Source organism: Engystomops pustulosus, chromosome 4 (assembly GCF_040894005.1).
Source record: "Engystomops pustulosus chromosome 4, aEngPut4.maternal, whole genome shotgun sequence".
Lineage (NCBI taxonomy): Eukaryota > Metazoa > Chordata > Amphibia > Anura > Leptodactylidae > Engystomops > Engystomops pustulosus.
Genome location: NC_092414.1, coordinates 141,094,336 through 141,117,916, shown reverse-complemented (window position 1 = coordinate 141,117,916; position 23,581 = coordinate 141,094,336). Strand labels below are relative to the sequence as shown.

Genomic DNA, 23,581 nt, shown 5'->3' with positions numbered 1-23,581 from the left:
GCCACGGCTTTGATTGGCCAGGCTTGTCACCTTTGCCAATCACAGTCATGCCTGGTAGCTAGGGACATTAAATTGCCGGATTGTTAACTATTTTGGCAATATATCCGGGTTGTGCGGGACGTACCTGAACTTGACAGGGAAGTTGTGGTCCACTTATCTATAATGCTGATTTGATCTATGGTCCAACTGTTGGAGATGACAATTGTTAGCCAGCGCAGGTGTGAAACTTGAACCTGATGGGCATGTCTATTTTTATCCTACTTAACTATAAAGTAGTGACTGCAGGCTACCTGATCTGCCACCTGCTGATAGCTTTCCAACCTACTACTGGGAAACTCGCACCCGTTGCAACCCTGCTGGTATTGGTAGTGGGTAATACCTATGTTGTTTAGCTGAATGTATATGTTGTACAGGCAGCCCCCAGGTTACGTACAAGATAGGTTCTGTAGGTTTGTTCTTGAGTTTAATTTGTATGCAAGTCAGAACCATATATTTTATAATTGTAACCCCAGTCAATTTTTTTTTGTCTTTAAAAATGTTTGATTGTCATCTGAACCAGGATTAATAATAAAGCTTAATTGTAGGCAAATTTGATAACTGTTGCAGCTGTTTATTGTAGCCCAAGGCTAAAGTACAGTGAATTACCAACATCCAGAGGTCCGTTTCTACCCAGGGATTGACTGTAAGTCAGGTGTTCTTAAGTAGGGGACCGCCTGTACTAGGAAATGATAGACTGTGTACTTTTTTTTTAGTTTATTAAAAATCCATTTTTCTTTTTTAGACACTTTCCATTGGAGTCCTTGATATATTTGGCTTTGAGGATTATGGCAGCAACAGCTTTGAACAATTCTGCATTAACTTTGCCAACGAACGCTTGCAGCATTACTTCAATCAGCATCTCTTTCAGCTGGAGCAGGTTAACCCTTTTCATTTTTGGCAGGGGGTGGTGGGTAATAGAATAAGAGCCACAAGACTGGCCCCTGACTGGGATAACTTGTGTCTGCCTGGCCCTGACTGAATTGATGCATTAAATTGATTCAATTCCTGGAGTATGGGATTATAATTGAATAAGGATCGTCCTTTACAGAATTCAGCTCCTTCTGAATGCTTTTAGATTTAATTGTGGTCAGTAATTTAATAATTGTTGTTTCAGTCTAACTAGATGGCACATTGTGTATGTAGTTTGTGTTCTGAAGTGTCATTTTATTGTAGAGCAATGCTGGAAACATTTTATTATGTCAGATGACCCCTGACATTTTGCATATGTACAGGGTCAGATGTTTCCATATTCAGGCTATATCCAGGAGCGATCTTATTTTTTTAAATGGAAACCTATAGCTTTCAGCAAATATTAATATTCCAGCAAATGAATCTTTGATCCACTTTTGATGTAGTTTCATTTAGTATTGACCATGGATTTGCATGGTTCTAGTTTCCTTTTTCTCTGTTTTTTACAGGAGCAGTATCGGATGGAGGGAATAAGTTGGAGTAATATCACCTATACGAATAATGAAGGCTGCATTAATCTCATCAGTAAGAGGCCGACCGGACTAATCCAGCTACTAGATGAGGAAAGCAAGTAAGAACTGGTATTATTTTTTCCTATTTTTATTAAAGGGGTTGCCCACTTTCTGCAAATACGTAAATATTTCTGTATTGAAAAGTTATACAATTTTCCAATATACTTTTTGTATTAATTCTTCATGGTCTTCTAGATCTCTGCTGACTGACTTTTAACAGAAAGTTTCATTGTTTACTTCCAGTGGATAAAAACCGTGATTGTAATGTCATCTAGGTGAAGGGCGCGTTATATCACATACTATGATTAATCTCGTATATAAAATGAGACGTGCACCTGTGTGACATCACATGACCATGCACCAGTGTTTATCCACAGGAAGTAACAAAATCAATCTTCCTGTTGTATGACCGGAGGCAGAAGTCTAGAAAATCATGAATAATTCATACTGAAAGTATACTGGAAAATTATATAACTCTTCAATACACATATATTTATTTACATATATGCTGAAAGTGGACAACCCCTTTGATGGTCTAGTGATCCATCAATAGAAAACTGGGGAAAATTTTCTAAATTCTATTCTATTGCTACACTCCCTTTAGAAAGGGAGGAACACAATTAAAAGAACTAAATGAAGGGTCAAATAACTGGCAACAATGATGCCCAAAATATCTGTTGATTCTGAGCTCCATTGGACTTCTGTAGTGCTATCTGTCAATTATAATTGTAACGTGAAGCATTACAATGTGAACATAGCCTATATCTCTTGTCATTTTTCACAAAATCTTTTAATTTACATTTTTTGTTAGCTTTCCACAAGCTACTCATCAGACCTTGCTGGAGAAGTTTAAACGTCACCATGAAGGCAACCCCTACATAGAGTTCCCAGCTGTTATGGAGCCGGCCTTTATAATCCAGCACTATGCTGGCAAGGTCAAATATGGAGTTAAAGTAAGTATCTGCAACCTTTCCCTCTATCCTACTGAATTTCCTGAAAACCACCCTGCTGTGAATAGGTCTCTTGTGGTGGATCATATGTAAATGAATTCACTATCCATATTAAATTAAATGAGACACACCCTGTCCATATAAATCCTATTATTGCAATAATTTAAGATGGCTGTATGGCTGCAAACTGTAGTGGCATGTCCCAACCAGATATCTCTTTTAATTATCTTGTAGGATTTCCGAGAGAAGAACACGGATCACATGCGCCCTGACATTGTGGCCTTACTGCGCAGCAGCCGGAATGCCTTTATTCGTGGAATGATCGCCATCAGTCCAGTGGCAGCATTTCGTTGGGCACTTCTAAGAGCCTTTTTTAGAGCTCTTTGGGCTTTTCGACAGAGCGGGAAAAATGGAATGGGCAAGAAAACTGGTGAGTGGCTTATGTTTTGGAATATTCTGGGTGATTATTATTAGCGATTTTGGAAGTAGGCTACAGACAATAGTTAATGGCTGTCTAGATCTATGTATATACCACTATAGGTTCATTGGGAGAACTCCTGTGAGTGGAATTTGTTATTTATATATTTAGGGTTTATTTTGGCAGCTCTTGATTATTTTATAATTGATGGTGTACTTAACCACTGCTGGCATAAAATAGAAGTGTTTTCATTCAGGAGATGTCCACATGCTTATGCCATAAGTCTACCTCATGGTTGCCTTATGACATTCTCTTATCTCTGTCTCTTATTTCGGGGTTTAGTAGATGCAGCTTTGGGGTATTCTACCTCTATCTTTGCTGGGAGTTTGTTACTCTGCGCTCTCTCTGGTTAATCTGTCTCTGTCTTCTCTTCCTGTGTGTTTGCTCTCAAGGCTCGGGCCCCCTCAGCACACCAGGGCCTCCTGGCTCATCTCACAAAGGCCTTTCTAGCTTTAGCTTTCTGCAGCACCCCGTCCACCAAAGGAGTTTACAGATCCTGCAGAGGTGTCAGAACGACCAATACAGTAAGGCTGCTGTCCCAGAATCCTCTGCAAATTCATTCACACAAGGCTCCATTCCTATCCATCTATTCATGTATAAAATGCACACGCTGCTTCCAAACCGAAATTAAAAATAGGCTCTTTGCCAAAATCTTCTCTTTCTTTTACTGCATGGTAACTTTATGTTTGCTGTATGTATGCCAAATCTACATAATACCAAACTTTGTGCAATGTAAGCGCTTGTTCACACCACTGTTACGCATTCCATTGCTTTCATAAGGGTAAATTTAAAAAAAAAAATTATGAAACTACTGGAGCTGTTAAAACTTCTCTTAAAATCAATCAAGTTCATGTCCTTTGCTGTCATCCGTTTGCATGCTATTCAATAAACTTTTGTTATTTTGATGTTTATTTTCACCATTTTACATTGCAGAAGTATGATGGAAGTAAGGTTTTTTTTATTTTGTTTTTAGTCTATGAATAATGGATGGATGTGGAAGTATATTTAATGGCCTGTAAACTATAATTTCCATTTTTTTTTTGCATGAACAATAAAATTTATAAAAATTGATCATTTCGAAAAATGAAGAATATGGGAAATTACAGAAAGTTTATGAAATAGGTGGCTAACTAACCATACAAAAACTCTTCCATCATAAAACCTATTTAATTTAAAGTTAAAAGGAATTTAAAACAGTGGTGTGAACCCAGCCTTAGGTTGGAATCATCAACTATTGGTGCATTTCACAAGGTTAGTAACACAAGATTTATGTTAACATGCTTGCAATTTAATTTATAATCTAATGCAATTACGTTCAGTAATTACAGTCAATCTGTCAAAGATATATTTTAATATTTTCTATTACTAGCCTTTTAGAAACTTAGATGTGGTATAGACAGGGCTATGCAGATGTAATGAAGGGTTGGTTGGAACTCAGAATATCACAGAGTCATACATTAAGGCTTTAGTTATAAGAGGAATAGTTTTTTTTAAATAGAACCCTTAAAGGATACCTGTCAGGGCGATTTCAGACACTAAACCATCCACAGGTCCTGGACTGGTGGTTAGGTGTCCCAAATAGTCCTATATTGACTCTACCTAGGAGGTGAATTTGTACGTAAGTCGGAACTGTATATTTTATAATTATAACTGCAGTCTATTTTTTTTTTTTTTTTTGTCCCTGTGACCTTTGGATTTTTAATATCTTTTACTGTCATGGGAACAAGGATTATCAATGAAGCTTCACTACAGACACCTTACAGCTGATCATTGCAGCCTGGGACTAAAGTAACATCCAGAGAGGTCTGTCTTTATGTTGGAGTCATCAGCAAGTCGGGTGCCCTAAAGTTGCACTTATACTTGCCTAGAGATTAGTCTTACAAGCTATATTGTACTCCTCTGTGGTGCTCCCGACTCATGTGCAGTGCTTTAGTGAAGGCTTGGAAGTACACTTTGACTTCACTGTGCATACATACCCTTTAAGGTCCGGAAGATGCACTGAAATGGAGGTGTACCTACCACTCAGGCTTTACTGATCTCTTGCCCAGTTGTAGCAGACAGACGTCAGCAAAAGTGGGTTTTTTTTCAGTGTGGCCCCGGACAAAACTTATATTGGCCAGTTTGGAACCTTAAACTAGTGCTACAGTGCTGAGGCCTCAAACTGTTATCATGGACCCCTGGGCTTGAGTGAGCTTATGCCATAGATGTGACTTGAAAAAGTCACTAGAAACAAGAAGAAAAAACAATACTAAACAGCACCAGTGTCTAAAGTCCTGCAAAATGTTGCTGCGGCCAGATGATAGGGGACTAGTTTTTATTACATTAGTTAATGGTTAGCTATGTTCATAGTTGTGTTCACTTATTTAACAGACCTACTCCATTATGTTTTATCCTACAGAGGAATTCCCCTGTGATGTGAGGTTTTTAATAGATTAGTTGTGCTTTCAGAAACAAGAAATTAGCTCATGAATCTAGCTTCCTATCACTCTTTCTGTTTGCTCTCAGCCGAACCATCCTCTTAACTGAGGAGTATGGATGGTGTATAGAGGATGTTGGGAGAAAGAAGAAACAGGCTGTTGGATATAGCAACACAATTATTTTGTTAGAAGTAGATTCTTCTCATGTAGCCTCTAGACAGCTGGGTCTTGGGAGACCATAACCAAAGACCAGTCATGTGGCCTCTGATGGCTACCATCACGTTATTCACCCCATACCCACCATAAATAGAACCTGTCAGGCAAATTAACCCCCCCAAAACTAAATATATTTTCTTAAACTGCCATTAGAAAGTATTGTCCCTCTACATGCCTGAAAACTTATACAATTAGGTCCTAAAGCTCATTGGGTCCAATGAGTCATTATGATATATTCAGCTGTCTAGCTTATTCATGAGTGAGTGGCACAGCCACAACCCCCAGTGCTTGACTGACAGCCTGTATAATAATAATTCTTTATTTATATAGTGCCTACAGATAACGCAGTGCTGCACAAAGCATGACAAATTGGTCATTGTCCCCATGGGGCTCACAATATAATCAACTTAACAGTATGTTTTGGAGTGTGGGAGGAAACCGGAGGACCCGGGGGAAACCCACACATACACGGAGAGAACATGCAAACTCTTTGCAGATGTTGACCTGGTTGGGACTTGAACCCAGGACCCCAGGGCTGCAAAGCAGAAGTGCTACCCACTCAGCCAATGATGTTACACTCCTGGTGCTGGCTCCTCTATGTGGTTCCTTGTTCTGGTGCCCCCTGCAGCCTGTGTGTGTGTATGAGATAAAACTGCTAAAGGATGCAGTCATGTGTATAGAAAAACATAGCTTTTCAGCTACTTGTGTAGATGATGCCTGTGTCTTTCACATGTCTATAGGAGAACAGAGCATGTCAGATGCTTGTGTAACTGATGTCTGTGTCTCTCACATGTGTATAGGAGAACAGAACATGTCAGGTACTTATGTAGCTGATATGTGTTTCACATGTATATAGCAGAACATATCAGGTACTTGTGTAGCTGATGTCAGTGTCTCTTACATGTGTATAGGAGAAGAGAGCATGTCATTTACTTGTGTAGCTGATGTATGTGTCTCTCACATATGTATAGGACAACAGAACATGTCAGGTACATGTGTAGCTGATGTCTGTTTTCTCACATGTGTATAATAGAATAGGGCATGTCAGGTACTTGTGTAGCTGATGTCTGTGTCTCTCACATGTGTATGGGAGAAGAGAGCATGTCAGGTACTTGTGTAGCTGATGTCTGTGTCTCTCACATGTGTATAGGAGAAGAGAGCATGTCATTTACTTGTGTAGCTGATGTATGTGTCTCTCACATATGTATAGGACAACAGAACATGTCAGGTACATGTGTAGCTGATGTCTGTTTTCTCACATGTGTATAATAGAATAGGGCATGTCAGGTACTTGTGTAGCTGATGTCTGTGTCTCTCACATGTGTATGGGAGAAGAGAGCATGTCAGGTACTTGTGTAGCTGATGTCAGTGTCTCTCACATGTGTATAGGAGAAGAGAGCATGTCATTTACTTGTGTAGCTGATGTATGTGTCTCTCACATATGTATAGGACAACAGAACATGTCAGGTACATGTGTAGCTGATGTCTGTTTTCTCACATGTGTATAAAAGAATAGGGCATGTCAGGTACTTGTGTAGCTGATGTCTGTGTCTCTCACATGTGTATGGGAGAAGAGAGCATGTCAGGTACTTGTGTAGCTGATGTCTGTGTCTCTCACATGTGTATCGGAGAAAAGGGCATGTCAGGTACTTGTGTAGTTGATGTCTGTTTCTCTCACATGTGTATAGGAGAAAAGAGCATGTCAGGTACTTGTATAGCTGATGTCTGTGTCTCTCACATGTGTATAGGAGAAGAGGGCATGTCAGGTACTTGTGTAGCTGATGTCTGTGTCTCTCACATGTGTATAGGAGAAGAGAGCATGTCATTTACTTGTGTAGCTGATGTATGTGTCTCTCACATATGTATAGGACAATAGAACATGTCAGGTACATGTGTAGCTGATGTCTGTTTTCTCACATGTGTATAGGAGAATAGGGCATGTCAGGTACTTGTGTAGCTGATGTCTGTGTCTCTCACATGTGTATGGGAGAAGAGAGCATGTCAGGTACTTGTGTAGTTGATGTCTGTTTCTCTCACATGTGTATAGGAGAAAAGGGCATGTCAGGTACTTGTGTAGTTGATGTCTGTTTCTCTCACATGTGTATAGGAGAATAGAGCATGTCAGGTACTTGTATAGCTGATGTCTGTGTCTCTCACATGTGTATAGGAGAAGAGGGCATGTCAGGTACTTGTGTAGCTGATGTCTGTGTCTCTCACATGTGTATGGGAGAAAAGGGCATGTCAGGTACTTGTGTAGCTGATGTCTGTTTCTCTCGTGTGTATAGGAGAATAGAGCATGTCAGGTTCTTGTATAGCTGATGTCTGTATCACACATGTGTATAGGAGAACAGAGCATGCCAGGTACTTGTGTAGCTGATGTCTGTGTCTCTCCCATGTGTATAGGAGAACAGAACATGTCAGGTACTTGTGTAGCTGATGACTGTGTCTCTCGCAGGCAGCAGGTAAAACACAGACACTAGCAATGCTTTACTATACATTACACACGGACTTGAGCAGGGGGAGGAGAGGGGAGGGGTAACATGGGTGACATCACTTTCTCTCCCCATGTGCCCATCCTAATTTGTACAATAAGGAAAATATGGTTTTAGAACGTCACACAGGCGGCTCAGCATTTTTTCAGTTCCTAAATATGCATGCCCATAGCGTGGTGGCATTCCCGAGGTTGACATCACTAGCTCTCGGTAGGGGAATATGGTGGCGCATGCTGTAAGTGTGCATAATTAGGCATTGAAAGAGCTCAATGTCGACGTCTACAGGATCACCAAGCACTAATTAGCATATCTGAAATAGATTTTTTTTTTTTAGCATTTTACAGGCGTTTAGGCAAAATAAAGATGTGTTCCGGAGTTCACGAAGAATGGCCCACCAGTAAGTGTATGTACAGTAGTTTAAATTGTCTCCCCAAGGTAGATTTCCTTTTAAAGAACACAAAAACTATTGCAGAATTACCAGTTGTTATCTGTACAACTAAAAATTACATTAGGTATTTCTGCAGAGAAAATACATACACAATACCATTAGCAAATAAAACCGTTATGGGTCTTAGAAAGAAGCAACAAACAAAGTCTATACTACTTTTCCACAATAGTATATTTTAAAGGAAATGTTAAAACAATCTGGGTTGGTATGATTGCAACACTTCTCAATATATATATATAGTATTGCTATTTTTTTTCTTAAACATACCTTTAATACCTTCCCGACACTTGAGGTGATAGTACTGCTTATTGGGAAGTGACTTCCTGCAATGTGCAGTTCTTTTACACAAGCGGAGCCAATGAAATCAGCTGCGGGTGTCTGCTGTATAATTTTGCACTACCCATTTCAGTTCTGATCCAGAGCCTTTAACAGATGCAGCTGACAAAGACTCTGGTTCAGAGATGAGCCACGTAGTGCGGAATTAAGATACTTCATCTCACGGATACAGAGCTCAATCTCATATTATTCATCCTCCCTGTGCCTTCCAATGAGCTCCTTTTGATACCTTCTTGTACTATGAGGTGATGAGTTACTTTCTAATACAATCTATGCTGAAAAAAAAAAAATCACATTTGGCCCCTGAGCACCATATATGGTGGCAGTATGCTAGCTTTACGAACGGTATCTAGCATACGGCCACCATAAGAGTGCATTGTGCATGGCACGGTATGTTGAGAACACACTTGTGTCACGTACTGTGCCATCGCCAGAAAAAGATGCAGCTGTAAAAAAGGCCGGCCGCACGCATCCCTTTGGAGAGGGAAGGGGTGAGCAGTGCTCACCTCTCTGGCCGTATATATGCTACATGCAGGTCCTGGCCAAGGTGCAGCATATGTTTGTGTGTAAGGAGCCTTAGGATATGAAAATACTTGGCATTTTACTGTATGATAAGTTAGTGTTACTTAGGGGCCTTCAGACATGAGATTAAACACATTGAAAATCAATAGGAACCCTTTCTGACCACAAAGTGAGAATCAAACGCTTTCGCAGTGTGAATGAGTTTGAGTTTTCTTCTGTGTTACATGTAGGTAAAATTCTGTTCCTTATTTTACAGCAGTAGTAGCGGAAATTGCAGTTCTGGTTAATATTCCACTTGTAATGACAGCAATACATGTGGCTGGGTTTTTCCTGCTACCTGTCTTTTGCACATTATAGAGAAAAGGTTAATTATTAATGATGATACGTTTTATGTTGTATTTTGAATGTTTCATTTTACTCTTTAGCATAGTGCATGGTGAATGGATCATGCACACGGTGGCCATGAAGAATGCATTTGGTTCTCATTCTAGGTCTCCTTTTTTCTTCAATATAACACATTTGCATCATTTCCTGTCCACTTGCTTTTGTCTTTAACATCTCTGGATCCGCGTTTGTTCAGCATGGGAATGACTGTGTGTCACACCTCACTGATTTTTATTCACCTTCTACTAGAAATGTTGCCTGCGCTCAAGTCATGCATGTAACAATATCCCTATACTGCTAACACAATTTTTAGCTCTGCAGGAAAATTGTGAATCTGTGAGAACTGGCTTTATGATTCGTATTTTATGTGATTCTAGCAACATGCCTAACAGTGTGATACGTACTGACCATTTTAAATTGGTTTTCCCATTTTATAAAGTGGTTGCATAAAGCTATGAGATGTCTTCAATACTTGAAGGGTGGAGGTCCAACATCTGAGATCCCTATCAATACTGAGGGCATAGCTCTGTCGCTTTGGCACAAACACACCCAATTGCTTCTCTGCAATCTCTGGGTGGGGGGCTGTGGCTAAAGGGATCTCGGCGCTAAAGCAGTGCTACTTCCTCCATCTTCCGCTGACATCAGGGCCTCCACTGATCATAATGTGATGGCATTTGCAGGCCTTATGTCATCCTCTTATGAGATGGGAAAACCCCCTTTAAAGAGGTCCTTTCGCCAGGTGAGCAATGCTGAATGTTCGTCATTGCCACTGTTCCCTCAATCAAACACACTTTATTATAAATCTGTTCAAAAGATATGGACCTGGGAGTTTTATATGTAAATTAGATCACATTAGGCAAGGGGGCCAATTCCAATAAGAACTTTTTGGGAGCCATATCTTTTGAAGGGGTGATCAGATTAAAAAAAAAAAACTAAACAAAAAAAAAACCCTAATCAGAGGCACAGTGGCGAAATCATTAGTTAAGTCATTTAGCTTTCTGTAATTGGTGACATTTCCTTTCTCACAAAGGCAACCACCTACAGACACTACAACACAACTTGAACTGTATATGAATAGGTACACATAACATCTGTTGGAGGACTTGACTTTGACTCCTCCAGTTTTTTAGTCCTTTAAAGTCTGAGATAACTTTTTATTTCTAGATATCCCTCGTCCGACTCCCCGTTCTCCTCTCTCTGACCTACAGGGTGTAAACACAATACAAGAAAAATCTCCAAGGTAAGAGGATTCACATTGCCCTCTACACCGGGTGCATCTTATGTAGTGTATTTTTACTCTCAGAACATAATTTCCATGACTGCACTTGTGTTTTTAGGGAACTGACATGGTCAACAAGAAGACATCGCCTGTCATCCTCCAACTCTTACCTAGATGGGGGGGGAATCTTCATCAGTTCCTCCAGTTCCAATGTGAACAACAGTGATAATAAACTCCTGGAAAGGGCACATGGCATTCTCATGTAAGAGCAGTAAGGCCATAATCAGTGACATTTTGCAGAACGAAAATGTTTTCATGACATTTGTGGTCATTGGCATCTATTATTAACCCACATTTTACTTATCCACAGGAGAAACAAAAACACTAAATCCAAACCTGCTCTTCCTAAGGTGAGTGATGAAGAATTAAAATCTCTGTAACATTAAAGGTGTTGGCCACTTACCTCATGCTTTTAGTAATGTGTGTGGAAGTGTGTGGGGCAGGATGTTAAGTAATTTACAAATAAACATCTATTTAAAGTTCTGCTCCGCTTTCTTGATTCAGCCAGACATTCCTGATCATAAATGGTTGAAGATGGAAGGTCATATGATCTCTATCTGTTCATGTACAATCAACCTTGATCTTATATTCATGAATACTATCAAAAGGTCTTGGCAGGGCAATTGCACATGCCATATGCTCTGTTAGAAAATGTGAATTTCTTAGAAGGGGGTTTGAACGGTCTCCTCTTCATGAGCGGTACAGTGCAGCTCAAGTGTGGCACTGTACCGTTCAGTACCCTGTGAAAAGGTAGGACATGTCCTATACATGTCGGAATACAGTTCCTCTATGGAGAGGGGTGGGGTGAGCAGCGCACTCTTCCTCTCCCCTGCCATGCTACTGTACGGCGGGCACACATTAATGTGAATGCAGCCTAATCTGGTCAAATTCAACTGGTGGTCATGTGTCGGAAGTTAATGTCTTAACCATTTAGTAACATTCTATGTCTTCTCATGTGTTCTTGTCTGGATGACGCCACAGCACTTGTTAGATGTAAAGTCTTTGAAGCATCTGTCCAATCTCACTCTTCATGATCGCATTACTAAGTCCTTGCTGCATCTTTACAAGAAGAAGAAGCCACCAAGCATTAGTGCGCAATTCCAGGTACACCCACATTACTTCTAGATGATAAGTCACAGTAATGTTCTCTTTAGTAATTCATTTTTCCATGCCAGGAGATTGTGAAAGTTGTGAATTTTCTTTTTCTTTGTTTTAGGCATCCTTAAACAAGCTGATGGAAACCTTGGGGCAGGCAGAACCTTATTTTGTGAAATGTATTCGTTCTAATGCAGAAAAGGTAAACGTGCAGAAAGGTCCTCAAATATTGTTATGTGTACACAGCCAGGTATCTTATTGTGACATGTGACATGTGACCTGTACTTGTGCAGATGTCTATGAGCTGTGATGGTTATCCTAATGCTGTTGACAGATTGTTACTACAGTGATTGATTTGGTTGTACTGTAGTTGTCTCATTTCTGTGGAGGTCAGAATGCTGACACAACAAAGGTCCCAACTATTGTAGCTATGAATGGAGAGGTCCACGCAGTCAGACCCTCGCTGATCAGAGTGTGTTATCCCTTTATCCTGCGGTTGAGACAAAATGATTTCAGGTTTTTTATTTTGCTTTGGCTTAATCCAGATCTCTTTTATTTACATAATTTACAAATGCATTCACATAACCTTTCTCATACCTTTTGAGATCTCCATATTGAGGTATACAGCAAATTTCTATTTCATATCAATTTCCTCTAGATCGAGAGCTCTGTGGTTGGCATAGATGCACTATGTTTGATAAAGTTTGCTTGTGCTTTCTATACAGTGCGACTACAGTTATAGACTTCTGAAAACATCAGTCAGGCCTCATGTATACAAATGTGTTTTGAGGAGGTGTTGTAGCCATTTTTACAGCAGCTAGCACATGGCCCCATTACTTTCTGTGGGCTCTTTCACACAGTTGTGCATTACACGGCCCTATGTATGAGCCAACCAGCCAGGCCGCAAAAGATAGAGCTGGGCTGATTCATTAGTATTGTACTATTGTCATCGACTTTCGAGTGGTGCTCACATTCCAGGCGATCTGGAAACACGGGATACGGGATCATTTCCGCTCGTTTGCGGCCTTCAAAGAGAATAGGTCTGTGTGTATGAAAGGTGTAGAAAGTTTATTATTAAGCAGAACTCAAAAAATTAATAAATGTTCTTTTGTAAGAGGGTAAATAGTTGTCTTGACTGTGCCACAGTATGAATGTAGTTTTACTCTATTTTACAGGTGCCTTTGCGATTCAATGACTCGTTGGTGCTTAGACAGCTACGTTACACAGGAATGCTAGAAACCGTCCGAATCCGCCAATCTGGCTACAGCTGCAAGATTCCTTTTCAGGTCTGACTGAAATCTACATGTAGCAGTTGTCAGAAGACAACTAGCAAAGTTAATAGAGGAGATTCATCATAAGTTTCTGAGGTAAAACTGTTCTAGTGGCCTATGGAAACCAATCAGTGCTCAGCTTAAATTTTCTAAACAGCTGTTGGAAAATGAAAGCCCAGCTCTGATTGGTTGCCGTAGGCAACTAGAACAATTCTGCTCTAAGAAACTTGTGATGGGTCCCCCCATTTATTTTCTTAATTTGCCTGTCTGCCCAGTTCATCTAGAGTCCTTTTTACATGAAGCAGTGATTGGATGAAGTGGTAATATGTGTGGGGGGTGGATTGAAATGTTTTTTTCCCATGCAATGAACTTAGGGTTGAATGAGGGCCATTTAAATAATCACAACTGCACCATTAAAGAACCATTTAAAAAGGGGGATAACATGGTTTGTATTTGGTATTTTTTTCTACTTTATTTCAGGTTAAATTAGGCTCAATAAAAATAATCAGCAGTTGAGAGGTTTTGCCTCTAAATTGGATGACCGCATATTGTATTGCGGTTATGTTTCTTGATTTTTGCAAATGTAATTTTAATTACGGTATGTTAAGTATCATCAATTTAGTATATTGTTGTCTTTTCTAGGACTTTGTAGCACAGTTTTCAGTATTATTGCCAAAAAATGTTACTCCTACCCGCCAAAGCATTCAGGAATTCTTTTGGAAGATGGGTCACAGCCCTGATCAGTATCAAGTTGGCAAAACCATGGTGAGTAGAATAATCTCAACATTTCTTTTTGCGATGTTTCTATTTTGCATTTTCTTTTTTTTTTTCCTCTCGTTTGTTTTTAAATGGTCTTAAAGTTATATTTTTTTCCTCTAGGTTTTTCTGAAGGAGCAGGAGCGACAGTGTCTCCGAGACATGCTTCACCAGACAGTATTACAGCGCATTATACTATTACAGCGCTGGATAAGAGCCATGCTGCAGCGCAAAAGATTTTTGCATCTTAAAGATGCGGCTATCACCATTCAGGTAAACAATGTCTCTTTGACACCTCTTTATTCAGACCAGATATCCAGGGAAGATCAGTAGTCATCTAAAATAGGTTTCACTTTGTTTTATTTGACATTTATTAGTTAGTAAGTTTTATATATATATTTTTTTTTTATTATAGAGATACTGGCGAAATTACAAGAAAAGGTGGAGCGAAGAAGAAATACATGCCAAAGAAGAAGCCCTCTATCAGGCTGCTTGCATCATCCAGGCTTGGTGGAAAGGTTACAAAGCCAGGCAAGACTACATGCGGATAAAGGAATCAACTGCTGTTTTACAAACCTTTTGGCGAAAATATTGGCTTCATAGGCAGAAGGCAGCAATTTGCATCCAAACTGCTTGGAGGATCCATTTGGCAAGAAAACAGTACAAGTGCAAGAGAAAACACATTATTACTTTACAAGCAGCATGCAGAGGTTTTATCACAAGGCAAAGGTAATACATTTATGTCTTTAGATTTTTAGAAAAGCTCTTAATATTCTGGAATTTACTCCTATTTTCTTCTTTTAATTCAACAGGGTACGGTCATTAAAGCAAAAAATGCCAAATGATTTAAAGCAAGACAGTTCTTTAGAAGATAATAACAATGCAGTCTTCAAGTCACCACTGCAATCTCCTGACTCTGAAGTTAGTCACTGGGAAGACATTTCTGAACACAGCCACTCAAACCCTCCAAGTACATCCTTCTCTGGAAGAAGTGGTGAAGTTCAGTTTAGAGAGAGACCAAAATCCTTGGAGGATCCCAATCAAAGAAAAGTTGTCAGAGCAAAAAGAGAAAGCCGTCGCATGAGAGAACTAGAACAAGCTCAGTTTAGTCTTGAGTTGTTGAAAGTACGCAGCAGCGGAGGCGTGTCTCCGTCAGATGAGAGGCGTTGGTCTGCAGAATTAATTCTGGATAAAGTTCCAGATACACCGGAAAGTGAGGGCTCTTTTGGCAGTTTGGAATTCATTGGCTCTGAAGAAAACCCTCAGCCTTCTGAGGAACCTACTGCAAACATTGCATCTCCAAACCATAGACATACTAAAAATTCCAGTAAACCTTCAGATGACCCGATTGAATTGCCTGGCACTGTAGTTTCTCAGGAGCTGTCTGACCCTTTGATTTATGAACCAAGCAAACCTGTCAGCTTAATCACATATAACACCCCAAAATCTGAGACGCAAACTATTGATGAGAAACCAACATATCACTCCTGTAGTCAAGATCCAAGTTCTTGCATTTCTAACCAAATAAACTCCAGTTCTTTGCCATTATTAACACACCCCAGTGGCCCTAAAGGGATTTCTGACAGCGGGTCACCTTGTTCTCATTCTAATGGCATTCCCTCTAGCGAGAACTCCAGCTTTTTTACAGAAAACAATATTTCATCCAATGGACATTTTGCTTCACCGATCCAAAACTCTTTACCAAGTCCTTTGATCCAAGAGTCCCCTGTCTCCATTGTAAAAACTCTTTCAACAAAAAATGATGCCTCTTCTGAGGACCAAAAATTCTCTGCCTCTCAGCATCCACCATCACCTTCAACTAATGCAGTTGATATTGCTTGGGGTTCTTCATCCAGCTGGAGACAAAAGCCTCCTGCACATGAACTGTCAGAAAGTGCACCAGCCAAAACTTCCATCCCCTTTGCTTACAAGACTCACCCTCGAGATCCCCAGCTTTCATGTAGCCTCCCTACGTTCTATGTTCCCAACCAGGGAACACTTAGACCACAGGAACACAGTGATCTTGGAGTTGCTCCTTCTGACACCGTCCTTCAGAGACTTCAAAAGCTTAATAAAGAGAAGGAGGAGCTTCGAAAGCAGCTGCAGCAAGAAAAAGAAAGACTTATGATGGAGCAGATCCGCAAAGAAAAGCAGGAGTTAGAGAGACAACGTAAACTGCAGGAACAGCATGGACATAACAGAGATCCAGATAACTCTTTGCACTTTTCTAGGAGTTCCCCAAAGAAGCAGGCTGATCGGCCACAGTCTCTTCTGTTCCAGACGACACCCTGGAAGAGCCCTTCCCCTAAGACAGAGATCAAAGGATTAACTGTGAAGGGTGGCTTAGTCTCACATAGTGACCGTCCAGTTAGCATGTTTTTGGATCAAAGGGAGCCCAAAGGAGATGTTGCAGGAGATCTAGGTGATTCAGGGAGACGGCCTTGGTTACACAACAATGTAAATTCCAACCTCTTTTTTACCCCCAAAGGGAATATTGGTAGTGACTCAGAGTAAGTAAAACGTTTCACATTTCTTGCTTTCAAAAATTCAAGTATACTCCAAATATTTAAGCATTTCATAATTATACCCTAAAAAACTTGCTTCTTTACAGAAACATAGACAAACATGCCAACGCTTTCCGTTCTAGTCAGTAGGTAGTCATCATTTGAGGTATTTTATTTTGTGTGTGTGTGTGTGGGGGGGGAGAGTCCCTCTTGGTTTCTAAAGAAAAATCTAAATACTCCCTCCCATAGAGATGCATATTCCATCCTGTATAATGTGTGTCTATGAAGGCTGCACAAGCTTGCATCGAATCTCTTTGTGTTTGGTTAAACAGCTCTGAGAAGGGAGGATTAACCTCTTAACTTTCAGCCTGATCTTAGAAAATACGGCTTATTGAATACAGCAGCCAGGGAGAGATCCAAAAGGATTAAAGGGGTTATCCACTTTCAGCAAATAATTGATTTTGTTTGTGTAATGAAAAGTTATATACCATATATACTTGAGTATAAGCCGACCCGAGTATAAGCCGAGACCCCAAATTTTACCACCAAAAACTGGGGAAAACTATTGACTCGAGTATAAGCCGAGGGTGGGAAATGCCTTGGTCACAGATCCCCCCAGTATATAGCCAGCCAGCCCCCTATAATATACAGCCTGCCCCCTGCAGTATACAGCCTGCCCAGCTTGCCCCAGTAGTATACAGCCTGCCCCCAGTAGTATACAGCCTGCCCCCAGTAGTATACAGCCTGACCCCAGTAGTATACAGCCTACCCAGCCTTCCCCCAGTAGTATACAGCCTGCCCCCAGTAGTATACAGTCAGCCCAGAATAAAAAAAAAAAAAACTTATATACTCACCCTCCGGTGGCCCCTTTACGCAGCGCTGCTCCCCTGATGTCATTGCGGCTCCTCTTCTGTCTTCCCGGCTCCTCTTCTTGCTTCAGCGCCCGTCTTCTGTCTTATTTAACATCATGCTGGGCGCCGCCATTGTTTTTTCCCGCCGGCGCCTAGTATGACGCGCCGCTGCTGACGTCATACTAGGCGCCGCCCGGGAAAAAAACATGGCGGCACCCAGCACGATGTTAAAGGAGACAGAAGACGGGCGCTAAAGCAAGAAGAGGAGCCGGGAAGCCAGAAGAGGAGCTGCAATGACATCGGGGGAGCAGCGCTGCGCATCGGGGCCACCTGAGGGTGAGTATATAAGTTTATTATTTTTTAAGTCCATTTTTTATTATTTTTTTTTACTCGTATTGACTCGTATGAGCCGAGGGGACGTTTTCCAGCACGGTAAATTTACAATATACTATCTTCATCAATTCTTTATGGTTTTCTAGATCTCTGCTTGATGTCATTCTATAGGAAGTGTCATTGTTTTCTTCTACTGGATAGAAATCTGTCCATGGTCATGTGATGTCACACAGGTGCACAAGCCATTTTTATTGCACCTATGTGTCCCATCACAAGACCATGGACAGATTTCTATCCACTAGTAAATCTGTAGAATGACAGCAAGCAGAGATCTACAAACCACAAGGAATTGATACAAAAAGTATATTAGAAAACTGTATAGCTTTTCCTTACACGAACTAGATCAATTATTTGCACACTCACAGCTGTGTAACAAACAGGAGAGGAGACAGACCGGTCTTCAATCCTGTAGACAGATTTACCATAGCAATGCAGAAGTAACATTGTAACTAAGGGCCACATTGCAGACTGTGTCCTTACCAACTATGCAGAATTTCTTAATGTAGTATATTAGAAAAATGTTCACAACACTCCTCCCCCACACTCACAATATCAAAAATCATCTGAAATGAAGGTTACTCTTTAAGAAAACCAAGTGATCATAATAGCAATGGGTCACTTTGAAGAAGAGGCTATGTTCATCACAAACTCCCAAAACTTTGTCACAAAAATCCTCACACAGTTCAGTATATTCTGATTATTTCAAAATAACATTGTCCAAATTTAGAGAAACCACACAATTTTAAGACAAGTCATTGGAAGGGTGGAAGTGTTCACATGATACGGAAGATCACACCATCACACACAATTGCCACTCTGCATTGATTCCCTCTATATTGGCATTGGTTTTTATTTTGTGGTTTTAGTTCAAAATAGACAGTCCCTAATGTATCCAAATTCATGGTCATAAACATAATGGTAAACCTTTTTTAAAATATGTCTGTGGATGACAGATGCTAATCTATTTCCTGGCAAATACCTTGAAACATGGGTCACAAATGTGAAATGACTAGAGCCTTGTAAATGCCTTTTCCCCCCTTAAAATCTATTGAACTGCAGTGTTTTTGCCCTCCGTAAAGCCCAGGTTGCTGGAAGCATTGCTCTAAATTCTCATCTGTATCAGGGTCATATAGGGTCAATTAAATAAATCTGGATTTGTTGTCAAATGAAAATGGAGGTATACTGAGGGTACATTACAGTATTGGCCTTCCTGCAGTAAAGTTATAGTAGGGCTATGCTTCCTCATGTTGTTCGTTTTTGTAACGATATTTATGCCAAGCTAGTTTTCTTTCCTTTCTTTTTACATCATGACAGTGACAATTATTTGCACATAATGGGGGACATGTATCAGGGTTTCTATGGCAGAAAACTGGCATAAAACCCCTGAAATAATTGCAATGACTTGCAAATTGGCAATCGCAAATTGCAATTATTATCCCCTTTATGCCAGCTCCACGCAAAGTGGGCTTGAAGGGGGTGTAGCTGGCGGCATAGTGGACCTACGTGGCTCATTTCTGCCCTGTGCCTGAATACTACCTAGACCATTTGAATGTTCACCTTAAACACTTGTGTGGTTTTGGTGCAAATCTACTCCAATATGTATTATGAAAAAAATAATAATGTGACCGTGATCAAGATTCCAAACTCTACATTTATCTCTTATGACACCTCTCTTTATTTTCTGTCACTGATATTATAAAATTGTTGTCACAGCAATTCCACCCTTCAACCTCATCGGCCTGCGCGCAGCGAACTTCCAAAGAGGTTGGATGCAACTGAGCCATCTGGTATAAGCGAGGTGAGTATTGCTTGGGGTGGATTGGCTATGATACTGACTAACTCTTACAGAAGTCGCAGACTATATTTTGGAAGATTGTCTATCCCATCCTTGTGTGTTCCATACTTGTTTATTTTTCTTGTGTTATTGTGGTACTTTGTGCACCCTCTGGACATTCCACACTATCCATACTTTCTAGTTTTGTTCTCCCCTTCTCTGTGAATTTACCTTGTTGCTTTATGTATATTGATTTATCCTCCTCCATCAAGTGCTTGTGTTTTTATTTTGTGTTCCCCATGTCCGATGTCATTTTGTCTGTCAGGCGCCGCACAGACGAAAAGCTCGTATGGCACGAACTCGATCAGATTTCATGACTAGAGGAGCTCTAGGGGGGGGAGACTCTGAGGAGGATTCAGATGAACAGGGGGATCGGATTCCCCCAACTGACCCAACTGAGGAATCAGGCAGACAGATCCAGGCATGTCACAGCGACTCTGAAATGGTAAAATCCTGTAACTGATGCTCCAGTCTAGCTTTACAGCCACCATGTCCTTCAAATACCTATATAATATAGTGTGTATGGCTCTCTGTCAGTCTCTTTTGTTTTTTGTCCCATGGCACCAACACTGTTCTTGCAGTTGGCATGCACATTCAGAATTTTTATCTTATATGTAAGATATATGTGTGTGTATATATATTGAACATTTAATATCAATGATCAATTGAAAAATCCTCTTTTCTCATGCTTATTCAATAGGAAGAAATCTGGTTTCTAGTGCCACCTATTGGATAGCTCTCCTATAAATCCATGTCCAGGCCTTTCAATGTGACTTACATTTACATTTTTTTGTTTGTAACACGTGTAATTGGTCACACATTAACTTATGGGCCAGATATCCAATAGGTCCCACTAAAGACCAACATTCTTCCTACTGGACGAGCTAGTGTCTGATAGTTTGTGGACATAAATCGATAACCCTGATCATACAGACCAGAATTCACTTCAAATCAAGTGACAAAATGCTATTTTACGAATACCACCAAGCATGCTCCACTCTTAACGGCCTTCATCTTGAAGATAAATTATCCGGCCCCCTTGAACTTTTGTATTTTTTGCTACATTTCAGGCTTCAAACATAAATATATTAATATTGCAATTTTTTTGGTGGGACACAAATGTGGAGTGGAACAAAATTTATTGGATATTTTTAAACTTTTGTAAAAAATTATAAACTTAAAAGTGGGGCGTGCAATATTATTCAGCCCTCTTAAGTTAATACTTCGTAGCGCCACTTTTTGGTACAATTACATCTGCAAATTGCTTGGGGTATCGGGTCTATATCAGAATTGCCCATTCCTCCTGGGAAAAGAGCTCGAGCTCAGTGAGGTTGGATGGAGAGCGTTTGTGAACAGCAGTTTTCAGCTCTTTCCACAGATTCTCCATTAGATTCAGGTCTGGACTTTGACTTGTCCATTCTAACATCTAGATATGTTATTTGTGAACCAGTAAATTTTGCTTTATGTTTGGGATCATTGGCTAATTGGAAGAAAATTCTCTTTCCCAGTCTCAGGTCTCTTGCAAACTCCAACAGGTTTTCTTCTAGAATGGTCCTGTATTTGGCTCCATCCATCTTCCCATCCATTTTAACTATCTTCCCTGTCCCTGCTGAAGAAATCAGTCAGGCCCAAACCATGATGCTGCCACCACCATGTTTGACAGTGGGGATAATGTTTTCAGATTGATGAGCTGTGTTGCTTTTACGCCAAACAAAGCGTTTGGCATTGTGGCCAAAAAGTTAGATTTTGGTTTCATCTGAACAGAGCACCGTCTTCCATATGTTTGGTGTCTCCCAGGTGGCTTGTGGCAAACTTTAAACAAGACTTTTTATGGATATCTTTGAGAAATAACTTTCTTCTTACCACTCTTCCATAATGGCCAGATTTGTGCAGTGTACGACTGATTGTTGTCCTATGGACAGACTCTCCCACCTCCGCTGTAGCTCTCTGTAGTACATCCAGAGTGATCATGGGTGATCATGGGCCTCTTAGCTGCATCTCTGATCAGTCTTCTCCTTGTTTGAGATGAAAGTTTAGAGGGATGGCTGGGACTTGGTAGAATCCCAGTTATCTGATACTCATTCCATTTAATTAAGATCACATGCACAGTTATCCACTGGATGTTTAAAGTTTGTGAAATCTTTTTGTATCCAAATTTGGCTTTAAACTTCCCCACAATGAGGAATGCTGTGACAATGGAAAATTGATCATTTTTGGATGTGATCTCTGTCGGGTCCAGGGTTCTTGTGTTTATTAACCCCTTCCAGACATTTGACGTAATAGTACTGCATCACGGGAGGTGCGTTCCCGCAAAATGCAGTACTATTACGTCATGCTTCTGTCACCGGCTCCTGAACGGAGCCGGCGCCAGAAGCTGCAGGTGTCAGCCATATATTGTAGCCGACACCTGCCTCTAACACCCGCGATCGGAGATTTCTCCGATCGCGGGTGTTAACCCCTGACACGCCGCGGTCGCGCTGACCACGGCGTGCAAGGGGCATTTCAGAAGAATCGGACCCCCCCCGCGGCGCTTACCGGGGGGGTCCGCTGCTCCGATCGCAGCCCCGGGACTGCCGGTGCCCGGGGCTGTGCGATCCTCCTTCCTGTAGCCGGGTCCCTGCCTCCTGACAGGACCCGGCTGTAACACACTGAGCATGTACATCTGTATTACACTGTGTAATGTGAAGAAGAGCTTGAACAAGTAATCAGTGGATCACTTGTTCAAGCTAACCTGTAAAAGTTAATAAAAATGTTAAAAACATTACATAAAATAATTTTTTAATAAAAATAATTAATTAAATAAAGTTAGTCCCCTAAACACAAATATTCCCTATACACATGCAATAAAGTGAAAAAAAACACAAAATCGCCAAAAAAACCCACATATTTGGTATCGCCGCGTCCGTAACAATCCGTACAATAACTCAGAAACATTATTGGACCCGCTCGGTGAACGCCGTAAAAACAAAACCCGAAAAACATGCCAAAAATGTAAATTTTTCATAAAATCTCTACACAAAAATGTTCTAAAAAGTGATCAAAAAATGTTATGTGCGGAAAAATGGTACCACTGAAAAGAACAACTCAACACGTAAAAAATAAGCCCTAAACTAGCTCTGTCAACCAAAAAATATTAAAGTTACGTCTCCGAAAAGATGGCGATGCAAAAACAAATGAGATTTCCTCTATATTAGTTTTTATCCAGTAAAATTGTAAAAATAAATGAAAAACTATATAAATGAGGTATCACCGTAATCGTAGTGACCTATAGAATGAAGATAATATAATATTTTTAGTGTACAGTGTACGACCCCCAAAAAATATGAAAAGAAAGTAAACCAAAATTGACAATTTTCTTTTCACCCATACATTCAAGAGTTAATAAAATCTCATCAATAAGCTAATGACCCACTAAAATGAAGTATTTGTAAAGTGCATCTCATGTCGCAGAAAATAAGTCCTTATATGTTCAAATTGCCAAAAAAATGAAGATTGTATAGCCAATAAAAATTGACAATGCATAATCTGCCCTGAATGGCGCAGCTCCCTTCGATGCCCTGGCGTGTGCCCATACAGCAGGTTACCACCACATATGGGATATTGTTATACAAGGGAGAGACTGGGTATCAAATTTTGTGGAGCGTTTTGGTATTTTATTCACTGAGAATTTGTACATTTTTTGAAAAACATATTAATTTAGCCAAAAAAATTTTACTTTCAAAATTGCATCCGATTTTGTTTTAACCCCTGTAAAACAATTAAAGGGTTAACAATCTTCATAAAAGTTGTTTCACGTACGTTGAGGGGCGTAGTTTCTATAATGGGGTAATTTATG

The 23,581-nt window shown here is 40.3% G+C and overlaps 1 protein-coding gene across 5 annotated transcripts in view; it reads left to right on the top strand.

The window, feature by feature from the left end:
- Window positions 1–23,581, top strand: part of MYO9A (myosin IXA) — a 90,597-nt gene that overhangs the window by 51,156 nt on the left and 15,860 nt on the right. For 2 of the 5 annotated variants that reach the window (XM_072147793.1, XM_072147791.1), the window contains exons 11-27: window positions 782–916; window positions 1,458–1,579; window positions 2,332–2,473; window positions 2,705–2,900; window positions 3,341–3,472; window positions 10,928–11,003; window positions 11,101–11,244; window positions 11,353–11,392; window positions 12,024–12,146; window positions 12,259–12,339; window positions 13,313–13,423; window positions 14,051–14,173; window positions 14,288–14,437; window positions 14,580–14,893; window positions 14,977–16,674; window positions 19,626–19,710; window positions 20,012–20,191. In XM_072147793.1, the coding sequence (XP_072003894.1) occupies window positions 782–916; window positions 1,458–1,579; window positions 2,332–2,473; window positions 2,705–2,900; window positions 3,341–3,472; window positions 10,928–11,003; window positions 11,101–11,244; window positions 11,353–11,392; window positions 12,024–12,146; window positions 12,259–12,339; window positions 13,313–13,423; window positions 14,051–14,173; window positions 14,288–14,437; window positions 14,580–14,893; window positions 14,977–16,674; window positions 19,626–19,710; window positions 20,012–20,191 (3,852 nt within the window). The remainder of the gene's footprint in view (window positions 1–781; window positions 917–1,457; window positions 1,580–2,331; window positions 2,474–2,704; window positions 2,901–3,340; window positions 3,473–10,927; window positions 11,004–11,100; window positions 11,245–11,352; window positions 11,393–12,023; window positions 12,147–12,258; window positions 12,340–13,312; window positions 13,424–14,050; window positions 14,174–14,287; window positions 14,438–14,579; window positions 14,894–14,976; window positions 16,675–19,625; window positions 19,711–20,011; window positions 20,192–23,581) is intronic. The other 3 variants (XM_072147792.1, XM_072147794.1, XM_072147795.1) reach the window with 3 other exon arrangements.